The sequence below is a fragment of the Suricata suricatta genome, chromosome 3 (genome assembly GCF_006229205.1).
Source record: "Suricata suricatta isolate VVHF042 chromosome 3, meerkat_22Aug2017_6uvM2_HiC, whole genome shotgun sequence".
NCBI lineage: Eukaryota > Metazoa > Chordata > Mammalia > Carnivora > Herpestidae > Suricata > Suricata suricatta.
In genome coordinates, this window is record NC_043702.1 from 26,906,778 (window position 1) to 26,922,775 (window position 15,998).

At 41.6% G+C, this 15,998-nt stretch overlaps 2 protein-coding genes across 2 annotated transcripts; both read left to right on the plus strand.

Annotated features, from left to right (window-relative positions):
* Nucleotides 1-2,423: 2,423 nt before the first annotated feature.
* Nucleotides 2,424-4,480, plus strand: LOC115286398 (gamma-crystallin C). Its single transcript, XM_029932940.1, has 3 exons — nucleotides 2,424-2,465; nucleotides 2,565-2,807; nucleotides 4,208-4,480. The coding sequence occupies exons 1-3, from the start codon at nucleotides 2,457-2,459 to the stop codon at nucleotides 4,478-4,480; spliced, it is 525 nt and encodes a 174-aa protein (XP_029788800.1). The 5' UTR covers nucleotides 2,424-2,456.
* Nucleotides 4,481-8,959: 4,479 nt separating this feature from the next.
* Nucleotides 8,960-10,683, plus strand: LOC115286399 (gamma-crystallin D). The gene is made up of 3 exons (XM_029932941.1): nucleotides 8,960-8,989; nucleotides 9,080-9,322; nucleotides 10,411-10,683. The coding sequence occupies exons 1-3, from the start codon at nucleotides 8,981-8,983 to the stop codon at nucleotides 10,681-10,683; spliced, it is 525 nt and encodes a 174-aa protein (XP_029788801.1). The 5' UTR covers nucleotides 8,960-8,980.
* Nucleotides 10,684-15,998: the final 5,315 nt, after the last annotated feature.

A 15,998-nucleotide genomic window follows, 5' to 3' on the forward strand; every position in this document is an offset into this window, starting at 1 on the left:
AGAGAGAGAGAGAGAGAGAGAGTCCCAAGCAGGTTCCACACGCAGCACGAAGTCCAATTCAAAGCTTGATCCCATGACCCTGGGATCATGACCTAAGCAGAAATCAAGAGTCAGATGCCCAACCGACTGAGCCACCCAGGTTCTCCTATGTGTTTTGCTTCTGATCACCCTGGCATCTTGACAGAATGCAGCTTGGAAGAAGGCAAGGCTGGACAGAGTCAGGAGACTGTGGATAGTCTAGTTGAGATATCGTGAGAGTCCAAGAAAGGCAGATGCAGTGGTGGTGTTGTGGAGAGGGCAGCTGTTGGGGGAATGGGTAAAGGAAGCGAAGCCAGCAGCCCCAAGAGAGAAAGAGAAAGATCTGGAAAAAAACCACAAAACACACATACACAAAAGACTGAAGTTTAGTACTATGCATTTTCTGACCCCTTCACCTCTTTTCCTGTCTAGTCAGCTTTATCATTTAAGTGCTAGTATTTCTGCTTTGATTCTTTTATATGTGCATATAAAACTTTGTAGAACAAAGCAGAGAGCTCTACTGCCTACATGGTTAAGGAAAATAATGGATAAGTGCTAATCAAACATTAGCTGGAGATGGTTAAAATATGTTTTCTCTACCCCCGCCCCCCAAGAAAGAGTAAACCAGAGTAGTGTTTTAAAGTTTGATGCAAGATGATCTGGTGCGGGTTAGAAATACAGACCCCTAGAGTCTTTTCCGCGTCAAATTATGCAAAAATCTCAGGAGAGGGTAGAGCCTGGCATTTGCAGTTTTAACAAGCCCAGATGATTCTTAAGCACACTGGAGATGATTTGTAAAGTCCTTGCTTCCCCATATATATGTGCAAAATGACTTCAGAGCAAAGAAATTTTTCAGGCATCTTTGAGAAGATTGGTATGTTCGAGAGAGATAAATAGGCTGAAGTCATTCTTAGTAATGTCGCACTGTTACTAACATGATACGTGTACTTCATGCCCGTCTATGTTGAGTGTGTGCCAAACACCTTGTACACATAATCCCATTTATTTATGTCAATGTCCCTCAGCCAAAGACCCCCAGAACACATGTCACCAGACAAGCTGGGCTTATTACTTGTTACAGCCAGGGCAGACACACACCGCGGGAAAGCATGCCATGTCTCAGCCAAGGGCGTTAGCGAAGGACGTTATTATAGGATTTGTACTTTGGTTGGGTGATTTGGGGAAGAGTCTGAAAAAGGAGGGGTTCGCTCTGAACTGGATGTTGTCTGAAAGTGCAGGTAATGATATGATTCGATACCTCAATAAATCTACCCGTGGGGAGGGCAGCCTAGAACAAGGATTAAACTACAGTTGATAAAGAAGTAGCAGTTAGTTGTGAGGGCAGAGAGGGGATGTTCGGTACTGTGTGGGTGACACAGTGACTTTGTTTTTGCGCGTGCTTAGACATTATGAAGTGGCCTTGTTTTGTCTCACTGATCATGGTCTCAGAGGAACCTTGCCCGCAGGTCATAGTCTATGAGATGGTTTATGTCTAACAGAGGAGAAACATGCCCTCGCTCTGAATGCCGGGACAGCTTCGGAATGCAAAGACCTCTCTCTTTCTTTGTCTTCTTTCTTTCTTTGTCAACTTACTATATCCCATGAGACAGGACCTAGGAAATAACTCAGGTTCTGAGAGGTTATGTGTCTTGCCAAATTCATGTGGCTCTTAAGTAGATGTTCTGAGTTTACAAAGCTTTACTGCCTTCCCGGGCCAGGGCCCTGCAAAGGGGAAGTACCTTAAAAAGCAATATACTTCTTAATCTTGGACCCAAAGACCATAGAAATCTTTCCCTTGGTTCTTATCACAAGCTGAGCTCCAGGGGCTGATTTCTAGTACTTGAAGTGCACCCACCAAAGGAATAGTAGCTATGTCTTAAAGCATTCGGTCACCACAATCCAAACTAAAAAGATCAGAAAACAGACCTGTGTCCTGCACTAGACTGGCAAATCGTATAAAGAAAAAAATGTTGAGTGACAGTGGTCTCTGTCATTAAGGAAAATTAGACCACACTTGTGGCATTCTACACCACAGACAGCCCCTGGAAGCGTGGGACACTTCTAGAAAGGAATAGATTTTCCCGCAGAAAATACATGGGGCCCAGCTGAATCATACCCGTAGAGACATGACTTTCAGGTCAAAAGTTCAGACTGATGTGCTGATAAATTTAGAAAATACTAAGAATCCACATAAAAGCAACTCTAGGGATGCAAGCGGGACACATTCAGAACAACGTTGGAATATACCAGAGAATGAGGGCAAACTCTACAGGCATTTCCACTGAATGCAGCATGTAAAAAGGATCCATAAAATCCCCTTACTCACCCCCGGGGGCCCCTTTTGTGTTGTTCTTGCCAACGCAGCAGCAGCCTGGCTGTATATACCCGCTGCGCTGCCGGCCCAGCGCACTGAACGCGCACATCCGTGTCAACCAGCCATGGGGAAGGTGAGCAGGATACAGGATACAGAAAAAGAAAACACTGCCTCTATACCAGATCTGTTGGGAGCAACTGATTTAATTGGCAATTATTCTTCTATTTTGCAGATCACCTTCTACGAGGACCGGGGCTTCCAGGGCCGCCACTACGAGTGCAGCAGTGACTGTCCCAACCTGCAGCCCTATGTCAGCCGCTGCAACTCGGTGCGTGTGGACAGCGGCTCCTGGATGATCTATGAGCAGCCCAACTACCAGGGCCGCCAGTACTTCCTGCGGCGCGGGGACTACCCGGACTACCAGCAATGGATGGGCATCAACGACACTATCCGCTCCTGCTGTCTCATCCCACAGGTGAGTTCGACCTGATTTCCATCACGCTGCCCTCACTGGATTACTGACCGGGGTTAGCCCGTGAGGCAGGTTTCCTTTTAAAAACACGGAAGGGTGGGGTGGACTTTAGCTACTGCCTAAGGCCAGCTAGATAAATGCAGAGAGGGGAGCCTGGTGGCACAGTCGGTTGAGCCTCCGGCTTCGGCTCAGGTCATGATCTCAGTTCCTGGATTTGGGTCCCCGCATCAGGCTCTGTGCTGACAGCTAGCTCAGAACCTGAGTCTGGAGCTTGCTTCATATTCTGTGTCTCCCTCTCTCTCTGACCCTTCCCTGCTCACGCTGTCTCTCTCTGTCTCTCAAAAATAAATGAAAAAACATTAAAAAAGATAAATGCATAGAAACAGCAGAGAATACAAGAATTGACTCATGGGAAGAGACTGTCTTGTATTTAATTTTTGCTATTATGTCAATTAAAAAGTTGTCTGTGACAAATGTAATATCATACTGGGATATAGAACGAAACTTGCAAATGGGAAGCTGGTTGGACGTAAGAAGGTAGTACTTCAAACAAATTAATTAAAAAAATTTTAATTGCAAAATTGTAATTTAATAGTAAAGACCTGACAGTGAATGAAGTATATAGGTTCCACTACAAACTAGTAAAAATTGAAACTATATTGTTTTGTTTTTTTGTTTTTTTTAATGTTTATTTATTTTTGAGAGAGAGATAGAGCACAAGCAAGGAGGGACAGAGAGAGAAGGAGACAGAATCCAAAGCAGGCTTCAGAGCTATCAGCACAGAGCCTGACGCTCACGCAGGGCTTGAACTCACAAACTGTGAGATCATGACCTGAGCCAGTTAGACACTTAACTGACTGAGCCTCCCAGGTACCCCTGAAACTCTATTGTTAATACAGGCCATTCAAAGTTTGTGTCCAACTTTGGAAAAGGAAATGCCCTTAATTTAGAAAGACAATTGAATTCTGGTACCAAGTGACTACTGCAACCAATTTTCACTGAAGTATATGATTTTAAAAGTCCAACTCTAGTTGTAAATTTATACGTATATAAATTGGGGAGACAATACTCATATTAAAATAATACTAGTCAAAATACATTTTCCACCAAAATATACGTTTGACTTATCACCTAGGAATCAGTGGAAATTAGGGAATTAGGAGTCAAGATACTGGAATCCTTGATGCATTCTAACCCAGACTTTGAACCTCTTAAAATTTACATCTCCTAGATATGAAATAAAAAATGAATATGCAAATATGTATTAAATGCTGGTAGAACACAGAGCTATACACGCATACGCAGCAATCTCAGAGTCTCACTGGTAATCCCATGCTCCAACCTACCAAATTCATCTTTTGTTTGGTTGCCTCTTCCGCTCCTTGCCTTTGTGGACCAAGCAGACGAGCTCCCACAGGCTGCGGCTGTATGAGAGAGAGGACCACAAAGGCCTCATGGTAGAGCTGAGCGAGGACTGCTCCTGCATCCAGGACCGCTTCCACCTGAGTGAGGTCCGCTCCCTCCACGTGCTGGAGGGCTGCTGGGTCCTCTACGAGATGCCCAACTACCAGGGGCGGCAGTACCTGCTGAGGCCCCAAGAATACAGGCGGTACCATGACTGGGGGGCTGTTGATGCTAAGGCAGGCGCTTTGCGGAGGGTGGTGGATTTATACTAAAATAGGTTCACACTATGATTTTTCTCAATTTGGAACCTAATAAAGTATTTAGTCTGTATTGTTGGCAATTGCTGACTTCTGTTTTTCTTTCATTGTGTGCCGATTAATTTAACTGTGAAGGCTCCCTGTTAAAGGTTGAGGAGTGAGTAGGTGGAGAGGGGTCAGTTCTAGAAGCACTTCAGAGTAGAATGAGTCTAGAACAGGCTCAGAAGTGGGGATGGAGGGAGGAGGAAGCCTGTCTAAGAAAGAAAGGGAGGTAATGTAGAAAAATGGGAGAGAGTGACTGGTGAGGAGGGGGCCATTCAGTTGAGGGCCTCACTGAACAGTATTCCAGGAGTTTCCTTCTGACCCAGCAGGTGAGTGGAAGCCATAGCAGGTCACAGATGAGCAGTGAAGAGAAGCCCACTTGGCAAAAAGCCTGATTAGGCTACATAAGGAATTGCAGGATTGTTTACTTTTGAGCACAATATTACATAACCGATGTCAAGTCTGCCATTGGATATCGCCATATTTTTGGACAGATCAAAGATCCCCCTTCCTTTTCTAAAATGGCTCCTGACCCCAGTGCACCTCTTGGCCAGTATATCCCCTGGGCCAGACCCTACATGAAGTATAGCTAGTGCAAATAAATTAATGAGATATATGTAAATATTTTAAATAGACTTTGATTGAAGTAAAATCTGCTTGCTCACAAGTAAAGTCTTTGTATTAAAAATTTTTTTGAAAATCTTTTCATTAATAAAGAATTAATTTATTTTTAAAATTTTTCCTCCAAAGAAAAAGCTTCCTATAATCCTACTATTTTACAAATTCTATATGGAAAGAGGTAGAGAGGGTCCTTCTGATCCCACTTTTTATTGCTAACCCTCCTTTACACTTGGTGGGCACCCTTCTTGAATTTTTTTTCTTCCTTGTTTATATTGACATCTCATGAAACACATGCTTTTATTTATTTACTTACAGGCACATATAGAATCATCCTGTACATATTAGTGTACAACTTACTTCTACCATGAAAAATGATACAGGCATAGATCTAGATAACATACCTTATTCTATTTAATAACTGCAATGTGCTCCATTATTTGAAGACCCCCTAGATTATTTTACCACTTATCCATTGGTGATTGGGCTTGTCCAAGGTTCCTTTTACAAGGAAGGCTGCCAAGAATATCATTGTACATATACCTTAATCTACACAGGCCATAACTTTTGGAGGATATAGAGACTTACAAATGAGACTGCCCAGTCAAAGCACAAGTTATTTTAAATTTTAATAGACTCTGCCCAACTATCAGCCACCCAAAGATCATAACTTCTTTGAGTTAGTATCGTCACCATTTTTTAAGCACCTGCCATAGGCCTTCCATGTGTTAGTACTGGGGATGAAGAAACAACCCAAACAACTGAAAGCCATTGTCCCCCCCACCACAGAGCTCTACCCACAAATACAAGATGCTTACACTAAACAGTAAGGATATAATCACTTTTTAAAGTTAAGTATTCTCAAGTACTGACTAATCCATATATAATCACTTTTATCAAGTACTTTTATTTAGTACTTTAAGGTCATCCCAAGACAAATTTCTAGGGGAAATAAATGAAGTAGTATTTATTTACATATTCCTTATGATACCAAACAGTTCAAATCATGATATCAAATCAAATGATTCTCAGTAGTTTAGATTTCCCAGACCAATTTTCTTTAAATAGAGACCAACGTAAGATTGCCAAATCTTTATTTTGCTAAGCCAGGACATTTAAAGTTTAAAACAAAACAGCAAAATTGTAAAACTAAGTACCATCTCTTCATATATCATTTTATAAAAGAAGGGACATTTACAAAAAGATATTTTAATACTCCAAGATACACAAGCTCGTAGTGAATTATTGCTCAGACCAAGGAAGAATGCTTGGGGTTTTGCTTTGATGTATCTTGTTTTCATCTGGCAAAAACTGAGCAGAGTTTGGAAACTGTTGTTTGAGGTTGCAGCTCAATGCCCTCAGGTGCCCGAGAAATGATGTAAATAAATAAAACAACTTCCTATAAGACAACAAGGAGTAATGAAGAATATAGGGAGCTATGGATTGTGCGAATCAACCTAAAGCATCACGAGAAAACATCTAATCATTGTGCCAGTCAAATAAAACACATCCCAGTTCCCACAACCTCGGAGCTGCCAATGCTCATTTCCATGCTGGTGTGAAAGCTGGGGAGAGCCACCACCAACGGACAACACAGGACATCTCAGTGCACCCAATACCACCATGAAATAGCCACAGAACCCAATCGTGGAGCCTGGAAAGTGAGGAGACAAACCACAACAATGACTGCAGTTCAATTTTCTGTCCATTCTCATGGAATGACACTTAGATTCATGAAATATTTTGTTATAGAAAATAAGGAAAGGGGTACTTCTCATGTATTTCATTTTGTAGACTGACATTTACAGCAGCTACAAAAATCTTTGACCCTGCACGCAGCAAAATTCTAACCTGAGGTCGTCTTCTTTTGCCTTCATTTTTGTTTGAAACCACCTGAATATTTCAGCAGTGACAAAGGTAACCTCCCAGACTAGAGCTCAGGACTGAGGGTGCCAGGGAGTGAGGATTCTCAAGTCTTAGCTTAAGTTTACTTAGCACACTATGTGCAACTGGAGGCTTCGGTCTGATCTGACGTGCATTTGTCAATCCTGGAGTTCTCTATAGAGCATTAAAATCAAGCCACATTTGGCCCAAGCCAATCACTTTTCAGCTCTGTGAAAACTGTGAGTTGTTTTTTCTTCTTCTTCCTTATTTTTCCAGGCTAAAATAAAACCTTTTATCTTCCTAGTCAAGGAAAATACCAAACCCAAATCCCTTGTTTTGGTCTTCTAGATGTATCATAAATTTGTAACTTCATGTCCGGTGTGGTGGCGGTCCCCACAGCCCACCCCCACCGTGCTCCTCTGGGTGTTCCCTGGGGCTCTGCATTTGTTTCTTTCTCAAGTTCTACAGTTTTTGTCTCTCAACACTGTCCCCACAGAAACAACTCTGAGCAAAAAGGCAATTTTGAACTTTTTATTTTGTTAATTATTAATTTTTAATATTTAAAATTAATTTTTAAATTTTTATTTTTAATTTAATTTAATAATTAAATTAATTTTTAAATTTTTAATTAAAATGATGACTTTTGATTCTGGCTGCTTATTTTTCTACTCTGTAAACAGAAGTAATTTTGCAAACATATGTCTTTTTATAGTGGCTAACAAGAACAGAAATAATCACATTGTACATAGTTGGTGTTTAATTCGTAAATACTGACTTACAATGACTTATGACCCAAAGTCAAGACAAAGTCTTTCCATGAGACAACAGAGGACTCTGAATAATTCTTTGAACATGAAAAAGGCTAAAGGCATAGGTCATCTTCCACTCCAGTGCTCTTTCCAGTCCATCAAACTATTCTCTTCCAGGCTAATAAATACTTTCTAAAGTCTTCCTAGAGTCTCAGCTTCCAGATTTATTTCTTCCTCTCCCCATACCATTTAGCTGTACCTTCTCTTCGTGTTCACACAGTTAATCTCCTTTGAGTCAAAATTTTTGTGTACTCTTGTTCCTCAGAGAAAAAGGTGTATTGGGAATCCTACCAGAAATAGGTTTCCTAGGAATTGGGTTTTATTGTAGAATAACCTGAGAGGCCATCGATTTTTGTGTTTTAACCTTTTCTCATGTTCTCCAACTTAGAAATTTCCCTTTCTGTTCTTCTTTCTGAGATGAAGCATCTTAAAACTGGTTCTCCCTTTTGAATTACAATTAGCCACATTGAAACATCTAATCCTCAGTCTAACTCTAGACAGGACTCTAACAAATTCTGACCGGATACCTCAGATCAGTGCTTGCTGGTTTGCTCCTGTGGATGTTTGTGTTGTTTGGCATACTTGCCATTCCCAAGTCTTGTGAATTCCCCTGATAAAACATTCCAGTAACTTACACCCTTTAATAAGAAAATTCCCTTAAAGAACTCCTTTGAAATTTTCAACATTCAGCCAAGGTCATGCTCTTCCCATTCACAATTAGTTTTCAATATTGTGGCAAATATGTCATATGATAATTCTTGCAGATTAATTTTATATTTACCATATTAAGACTCTGCTTTTTTTTTTTTGCACCTTCAGTTACATTTTGGTGCTTTCCCCAACAGATACAAATAAAAGGACAGACTATATATGAAATGGCTGAAGCTCTACTTCTATTATTAAATCAACAATGTTTCAAATTACTTTTTTTTCCAAACAGTCTCAATAGCATCAACCAGTGATAGCAACCCGAATACTCCAGAGAGAATGGAACCAAAACCCACAATGAGCCCCATGGACTCTGACAGCAAAGAGAAAAAAAGAGCACAATGAGCCCCTCCTCACCCCGTGGGCCCCTTTTGTGTTGTTCTTGCCAACGCAGCAGCCCTCCTGCTATATAGACCCACGCCTGCGGCCCATCCCTGATCCGCATCCACCCACCATGGGGAAGGTGAGCCCCGCGCAGCCGCAGGCAGGGAGGGGCCCCGCTTGGCCGGACTGGGGGCCAGGCCTCTGAGCCTCTCCTCGCCTTGCCTTGCAGATCACCTTCTACGAGGACCCGGGCTTCCAGGGCCGCCACTATGAGTGCAGCAGCGACCACTCCAACCTGCAGCCCTATGTCAGCCGCTGCAACTCGGTGCGTGTGGACAGCAGCTGCTGGATGCTCTATGAGCAGCCCAACTACGCGGGCAGCCAGTACTTCCTGCGGCGCGGGGACTACCCGGACTACCAGCAGTGGATGGGCATCAGCGACTCGGTCCGCTCCTGCCGCCTCATCCCCCCGGTTAGTCCAGCTCCCAAGACAGGACACAGAATGGGTAGTTTCAAGCAAAGGTTAAACATTAGGAGTAGTGATCATCAAGAATGATTGAGTTTGGACAAAAGACCAGCTATGGTAGCGTAGCTCAACGTAGTTTGACCCAGACAGAAGCAAAGTGTTAGCCAGGCACCAGTGAATCCACAGATATTTGTTGAGTAAGAATGTGTTGGCTGGCCCGGACACGTGCAAGCTCTAGGTCCCATCCTGGAATGACCTACAATGGAGTTGTAGAAAAAGCACTAGTATTCCATAGAAGAGTAATTAAGTGCTCGAATATATGGTAGTCACAGAACAGAGAGGATTGTAAAGGAAACTTTTACAAGGGTTAATTTTTTAAAGACTTTTCCCTCTTTTGCTCCCCACTTGCAGATTTGGGTTTGCTGTACCAATACAAATAAAAGTACTTTCTTTCAATGGAGAGAAACACAGAGGACATTTTTATGCATGTATATTTCAAATATGTGTTTCTGAAACACTAAGGTTTTTGAAAAATTAGTCTTTGGACTTACTGATTTTTCTTTCTCATTTTTCCTTATTCCATTTATAAATGATTCAATTAGAGTCAATTATTTCTGAGAGACTTTGATGTTTAACTTTGCTTTCCACAGAAACAGAAATATCCAAGTCCTTGGTGATTTTTCCAAGATTTATTTTAAACACAATGCAAGGTCACTCATTTTATAGATTGCCTTTACTGTTCAAACACATCTGCTTGAAAAATTAAAATTATTTCTCCCAAATGGCAAAAATTGTAATAAGCTGTTAAAGTTTTGGGTTTCTCTCTGGTGGCGTATACTGAACCGGGTTATTCATTTATCCTGGGAAATATGTGAATATAGAAAAAGTGAAATTTTACTCTTAATTCTTTCCATCACATATTATGGTCTTGAAAATGTACTGAATCTCCACCTCTGAAAATGGAGAGTATATAAATATGGAGAATTAGTTAAGGCTTATCCTGTATTTCCAAATGGCTTGAGCTGGACTGCCTGAATGTGTTACATCCACTTCACGGTTTGCTGTTCTCCTCTTTCCATCTCTGGATGGGCCAGGCTGGCTCGCACAGGATCAGGCTCTACGAGAAGGAAGATTACAGAGGCCAGATGGTAGAGCTCACTGAGGACTGCCCCTCTCTTCAAGACCGCTTGCACTTCAGTGAGGTCCACTCCCTCCACGTGCTGGAGGGCTCCTGGGTCCTCTACGAGATGCCCAACTACCGGGGGTGGCAGTACCTGCTGAGGCCGGGGGACTACAGGCACCACCACGACTGGGGGGCCACGAGCGCCCGCGTGGGCTCCCTGAGGAGGGCCATGGATTTCTACTGAAGGATTTTTACTCTGCTGTATTCTCCATCTGGAAGCAAATAAAATATTTTCTGTGTGTTCCCGGCATTGGTTTTCTTGTGTTTTTCTTTTGTCCTCCTCTTATTATTTTATTTACTCACCACACATACACACACCCACATAGTGCAAGTGGAAGCCAATATGTGTGATCCGTAACAAATAAAACGCACCTCTCACAATAAAAACGTGCCTTCGTGTTAAGTACATTTTTATGATTTGTAAAACATTTTCATAATGCATTATCTCATGTGAGTCTCTGGTCTTTAAACAAGCTGTTGCTTCAAAACAGATTAAAAAACTGTTTAGATTTCAGGTTTTCTCTGAGGTGTGATGATGTGAAAGCTGAGGTTCAGAGATAGTGGGACCCACTTTGTAAAGTAGGGTTCTGAAAGCACACACACACACACACACACACGGATCCTGAAGCTAGGTTACTACCATAATGGGCTTCAGAAGGTTTTTGAATCCCTTAAACTGTAGTATACATTGAGTTCACGAATCTCTGGCAGACTCTCTTGCTAACTAAGGCTGTCACATGACACTCTGGACATGGACACATAAGTGAAAGAATGCTGATGGAGAGAGAAGAGATGGTTCTGGAACAACATTTGCCTTCCTGATGAAAAGCAGTGGCTGCCGCTGGTGCCACAGTTCCTTTCTATTTCAGGTATTTCATACCTAAGAGGGAACAAGTGTGGAGGAAATGCCCCAGTTTCAGAAATGCTGGCCTTAATGTGGTCAAGTCCCTGAAGCCATGTCTATTAGTCAGGCTCTCCAGGGAATAGAACTAATGGGATACATATAGAAAATATGAGATTTATGGTAATATTGGCTCCCCAACAATGACTGATTAGCCCCAGGATCTGTAAGCCAGGAGAGCTGGAGCAATGTTATAAGTCAGTCTGAGTCCAAAGGCCTGAGAACCAGGAGAGCTGGAGTCTGAGGACAAGAGAAGATGGATGTCTCAGCTCAAGCAGAGAACTAATTTGTCCTTCTTCCACCTTTTTCTTCTTCTTAAGACTCTCAACGTTTTGGGTGGTGCATTCACTTAACATTGGTTCTTCTACTTTCTGCTCTGCCTTGAGCTCTTGTTGCTAGAATTTCAGAAAGGAGGAATGGTGTGTATGTTCCAAGACTGATCTGATCAAGTCATTTCCCTGCTTAAAAATCTTTGATATTTCTCCACCATCCACAGGAAAAAAAATTCTTACAAGAACCTAGCTCCAGCCCATCTACTTCATCTCCTATTACCTGACCCTCCTGACCCACCTGCATCCTCGAAGCGTACCAAGCATCTTCACATCTCTTTGCCTTTGCTTTCATCTTTTCCATACCTGAATTACTCTTCCCCACCTTCCTCTGGTGAGCAGGTCATTCTCCAAAGCTCAAAATCCACCCTAATCTCTCAGCCAAAAATGCATCTGAATCGCTTCAGAAGCACTAGATTGGAAGTAGCAGAAGCCCCATATCAAGTGGACAAGGGATATTGGAATCTAGTAGCTCCTATAACAGGAAGTCCTAGGACAGCACAGGATTTGGGGATGGTTGATTCAGCAGCTCAGCAATGTCATCAGGGCCCTGGGTTTTGCCTCTCTCCCACCATATTTAGCACCTGCATCATCCTGAAGCTGGTATCACGGGTAACAGTAGGAAGGCTGCTAGGCACAACTGGACACCATACAAGGAGGGTTGGATGAAGGCAAGCAGTGACTGTAGTGACCAATTCCTATTTCTTCCCTCTCCGCAGGCTCAATGAATTGAATGAATGTAAACTTCTTCATCTGTGAAAATCTTTTTATTTTTTTTCCCATTTTGTTCTGTTTGGGGGCGTTTTTGTGTTTCTGGAACTAAAGAGGACCCTGAAATGTTATCAGGTTCTTGAGTGTAAGCTTTGGTGATATAAGGTAATGAGAATGGAAAGAGTAAAGGGAGAAAGAAGAAGGAAGCCCCAGGAGGGGAAGGTACTAATAAAAAAAAAATTTAAGACATTAATTATATCAATTACGTTTTTTATTTCTCATTATAAAGTGAGAAGACTATAAGTAAGTTAAAATAAAGTCTGTTTTTGAGGCGTCTGGGTGGCTCAGTCAGTTAAGCGTCCAACTACAGTTCAGGTCATGATCTCACAGTCCATGGGTTCGAGCTCGGCATAGGGTTCTGTGCTGACAGCTCAGAGCCTGGAGCCTGCTTTCGATTCTGTGTCTCCCTTTCTCTCTGTCCCCCAACCCCTGCTTGTGCTCTCTCTCTCTCTCTCTGTCTCTCAAAAGTAAATAAATAAACATTAAAAGTTTTTAAAAAGTAAAATCAAATCTGTTTAAAATGCTGGCTAACTCTCTTTTAATCCCTAGAATTTAATGTTTTCTTACAACCTCAGTAGAATTATCAAAAAGTTAATATTAATACAATTAATATAGATATATTTTGTTTTTTTGCTCATGAAATATGTTTTAAATTGTGGTAAAATAAACATAACATAAAATTTACCATTAACCATTTTTTAAGTGTTCAATTCAGTGGCATAAAGCCCATTCAGAATGTTGTGCAAACATCAGCACTTTCATCTCCAGAGCTTTGTCATCATCCCAAACTGAAACTCTGTATCATAAAACACTGACTCCCCATTCCCACCGCCCTGTAGCCCCTGGTAACTTCCGTTCCGCTCTCTGTCTCCATGAATCAGACTGTTGTATGTGCCTCAAATAAATGGAATCATACAATAGTCTTCCTGTCTGGCTCATCATTTAGCACAGTGTTCTTAAGGTTTGTCCATGTTGTAACATTTGTCAGAATTTCATTCCTTTTTAAGTCTGACTAATATTTTGTTCAATGCATATACCACATGTTTTTCATCCATTCATCCCTCAGCGAGTATTTGAGTTGTCTCCATCTTTTGGCTATTTGCTATTGTAAATATTACTGCTATGAACGCGAGTATACAAGTATTCTGTTTGAGTCCCTGCTTTCAACTATTTTGGGTGTATACATAGAAGTGACCTTGCTGAGTCATCTGGTAATTAGATGTTTCACTTTTTTGAGGAACTTCCAAACCGTCTTCCACAGTATCATTTTACATTCCTAGTAGGCATGCACATCATTTCCAATTTTTCCACATCCTCACCAATGATTGTTATTTTCTTTTTCCTTTTGTTTTTTTTTATGGGAGCCATCCTTATAGATATGAAGTAGTATCTCATTGTAATTTTTATTGCATTTCCCCAATGACTAGCATCTTTTTATATGATTATTGTTCTTTGGAGAAATGTCTATTCCTATCCTTTTATTAAAAATTGGGTTGGTTGGTTTTTTTTTTTTTTGCTTTTTGCTTATTATTGATGAGTTATAGGAGTTTTTATATACTTTGGATATCAATGTCTGTTCAGATGTGTTATTTGCAAATCTTTTCTCACATTCCATGATCTTTCACTCCTTTGTCACACAGTTTTTGTTTGATCAAGTCCAGTTTACCTATTGCCCATGCCTCTACTGTCTTATCCAGGAAATCATTGCCCAATTCAGTGTCATGAAAGTTTTCCCCTATGTTTTTCTTGAAGAATTTTATGGTTTTAGTTCTTACATTTAATCCATTTTGAGTTAGTTTTTCATATGGCATAAGGTAAGGGTCCAATTCATTCTTCTGCATGTGGATATTCATTTTCCCCAGTACCATTTGTTAAAAAGACTTTCCCTTTTCCAGTGAGTGGTCTTGCCAACCCTGTCAAAATTCAGTTGACCACATCGGGGAGGCTTTGTTTCTGAGTCATACCCTCGTCCACTGATCTGTGTACCTATCATTATGCCAGCACCACACTGTTTGCATCACTGTGGTTTTGTGTATGTTTTCAAATCAGAAAATTCAAGTTCTCCAGCTCTGTTCTTCTTTTTCAAGCTTATTTTGGGGTTTTAGGGTCCCTTGAGATTCAATGTGAAATTTAGGAGGGATTTTTTTTATTCTTTAATAAAACTTTATTGGAATTTTGAGAGGGACTTCATTCAATCTGTAGATTACTTTGGGTTGTATTGATATATGAACAATACTGAGTCTTCCAATCCATAAACACATGATGTATTTCCATTTATTTATATCTTCTTTCCTTCAGCAATATTTTTACTTTTCAGTGTATAATTTACTTACTTTAAAAAGACTTAACAAATTGTGGGGCGCCTGGGTGGGTCAGTGGGTTAAGCATCCGCCTTCGGCTCAGGTCATGATATCACAATTTGTGAGTTTGAACCATATGTTGGGCTCTGTGCTGATGGCTCAGATTCTGTGTCTCTCTCTGCCCCTACCCTACTCTCTCTCTCTCTCTCTCTCAAAAAAAAGTAAACATTAAAAAATAAATAAAGCAGTGTTTTTCAACAAGGTTGATTTTGCTCCCCCAAGGAACATTTCCAATCCTCCAGATATTTTGGGTTGTCACCACTAGGAGAATAATGCTACTACTATCTTGTGAGTTGATGCCAGGGATGTGTTTATTCATCCTTAAATGCACAGGACAACTACCCCATCACAGAATTTTTTGACACAAAATGCCAAAACAGTGTGAGGCTGAGAAACTCTGCTCCAAAGAGAGCTGAAAACCAGGAGCCACCAGGGGTAGAGGTGAGGGTCTTGGAGGAGTCGGAGCCTTAACTACAGAACACCCGTGCCTTGCCCAGGGCTGGGAAAGGTCAAGAAGGTAGAAGCTTTGTAAGACTGCAGGATTTTTAATTTGTTACATTTGCATGTTAACTTGTATTTATCAGCTGTTAGAATTAACTCCCTTAGCACTTAGTTTGCAAAATTATTAGTTAAATAGAAAGTTATAGCGTGAGTAACCACCAGTGAGTCACCTTATGAATTCCCAAAGTGAGGCTTTCCTTGCCTGAGGCACCCCAGCTAGGGCCCCAGAGCACAGAGCGGAGGCCAGGGGCCTACACAGTGCTGCTCAGGGTCCAAGCCCCTGTCCCCCCTCCTCACTTGTTGGCAATACCTGCTGTCCCCAGGGGTCAGCCCGCAGGTCCAGAGAGGCTCTTCCTCCTCGAGGGAAATCCCATCTTACTCTGAGCGGCTGCGGGGAAGATAGGGCCTTCCCCGTGTTCCAGATTCTCACCCCAAGGAAATGCTCTCTAACCTTCACGCCTCACGCTGGGGCCATGCAGACCCCAGCCTCAGTCACTACGCCGCCTTGTTACTCAAAAAGGAGATCATTCTGAATTTTTTAAAGATGACTAAAATACTTCATTACAATGATTAACTCGGTTAAGGGCCTTTGCTCAGTTCCAAATTCCTAAATAGGCTTCATTTAAAGGCCCCAGAG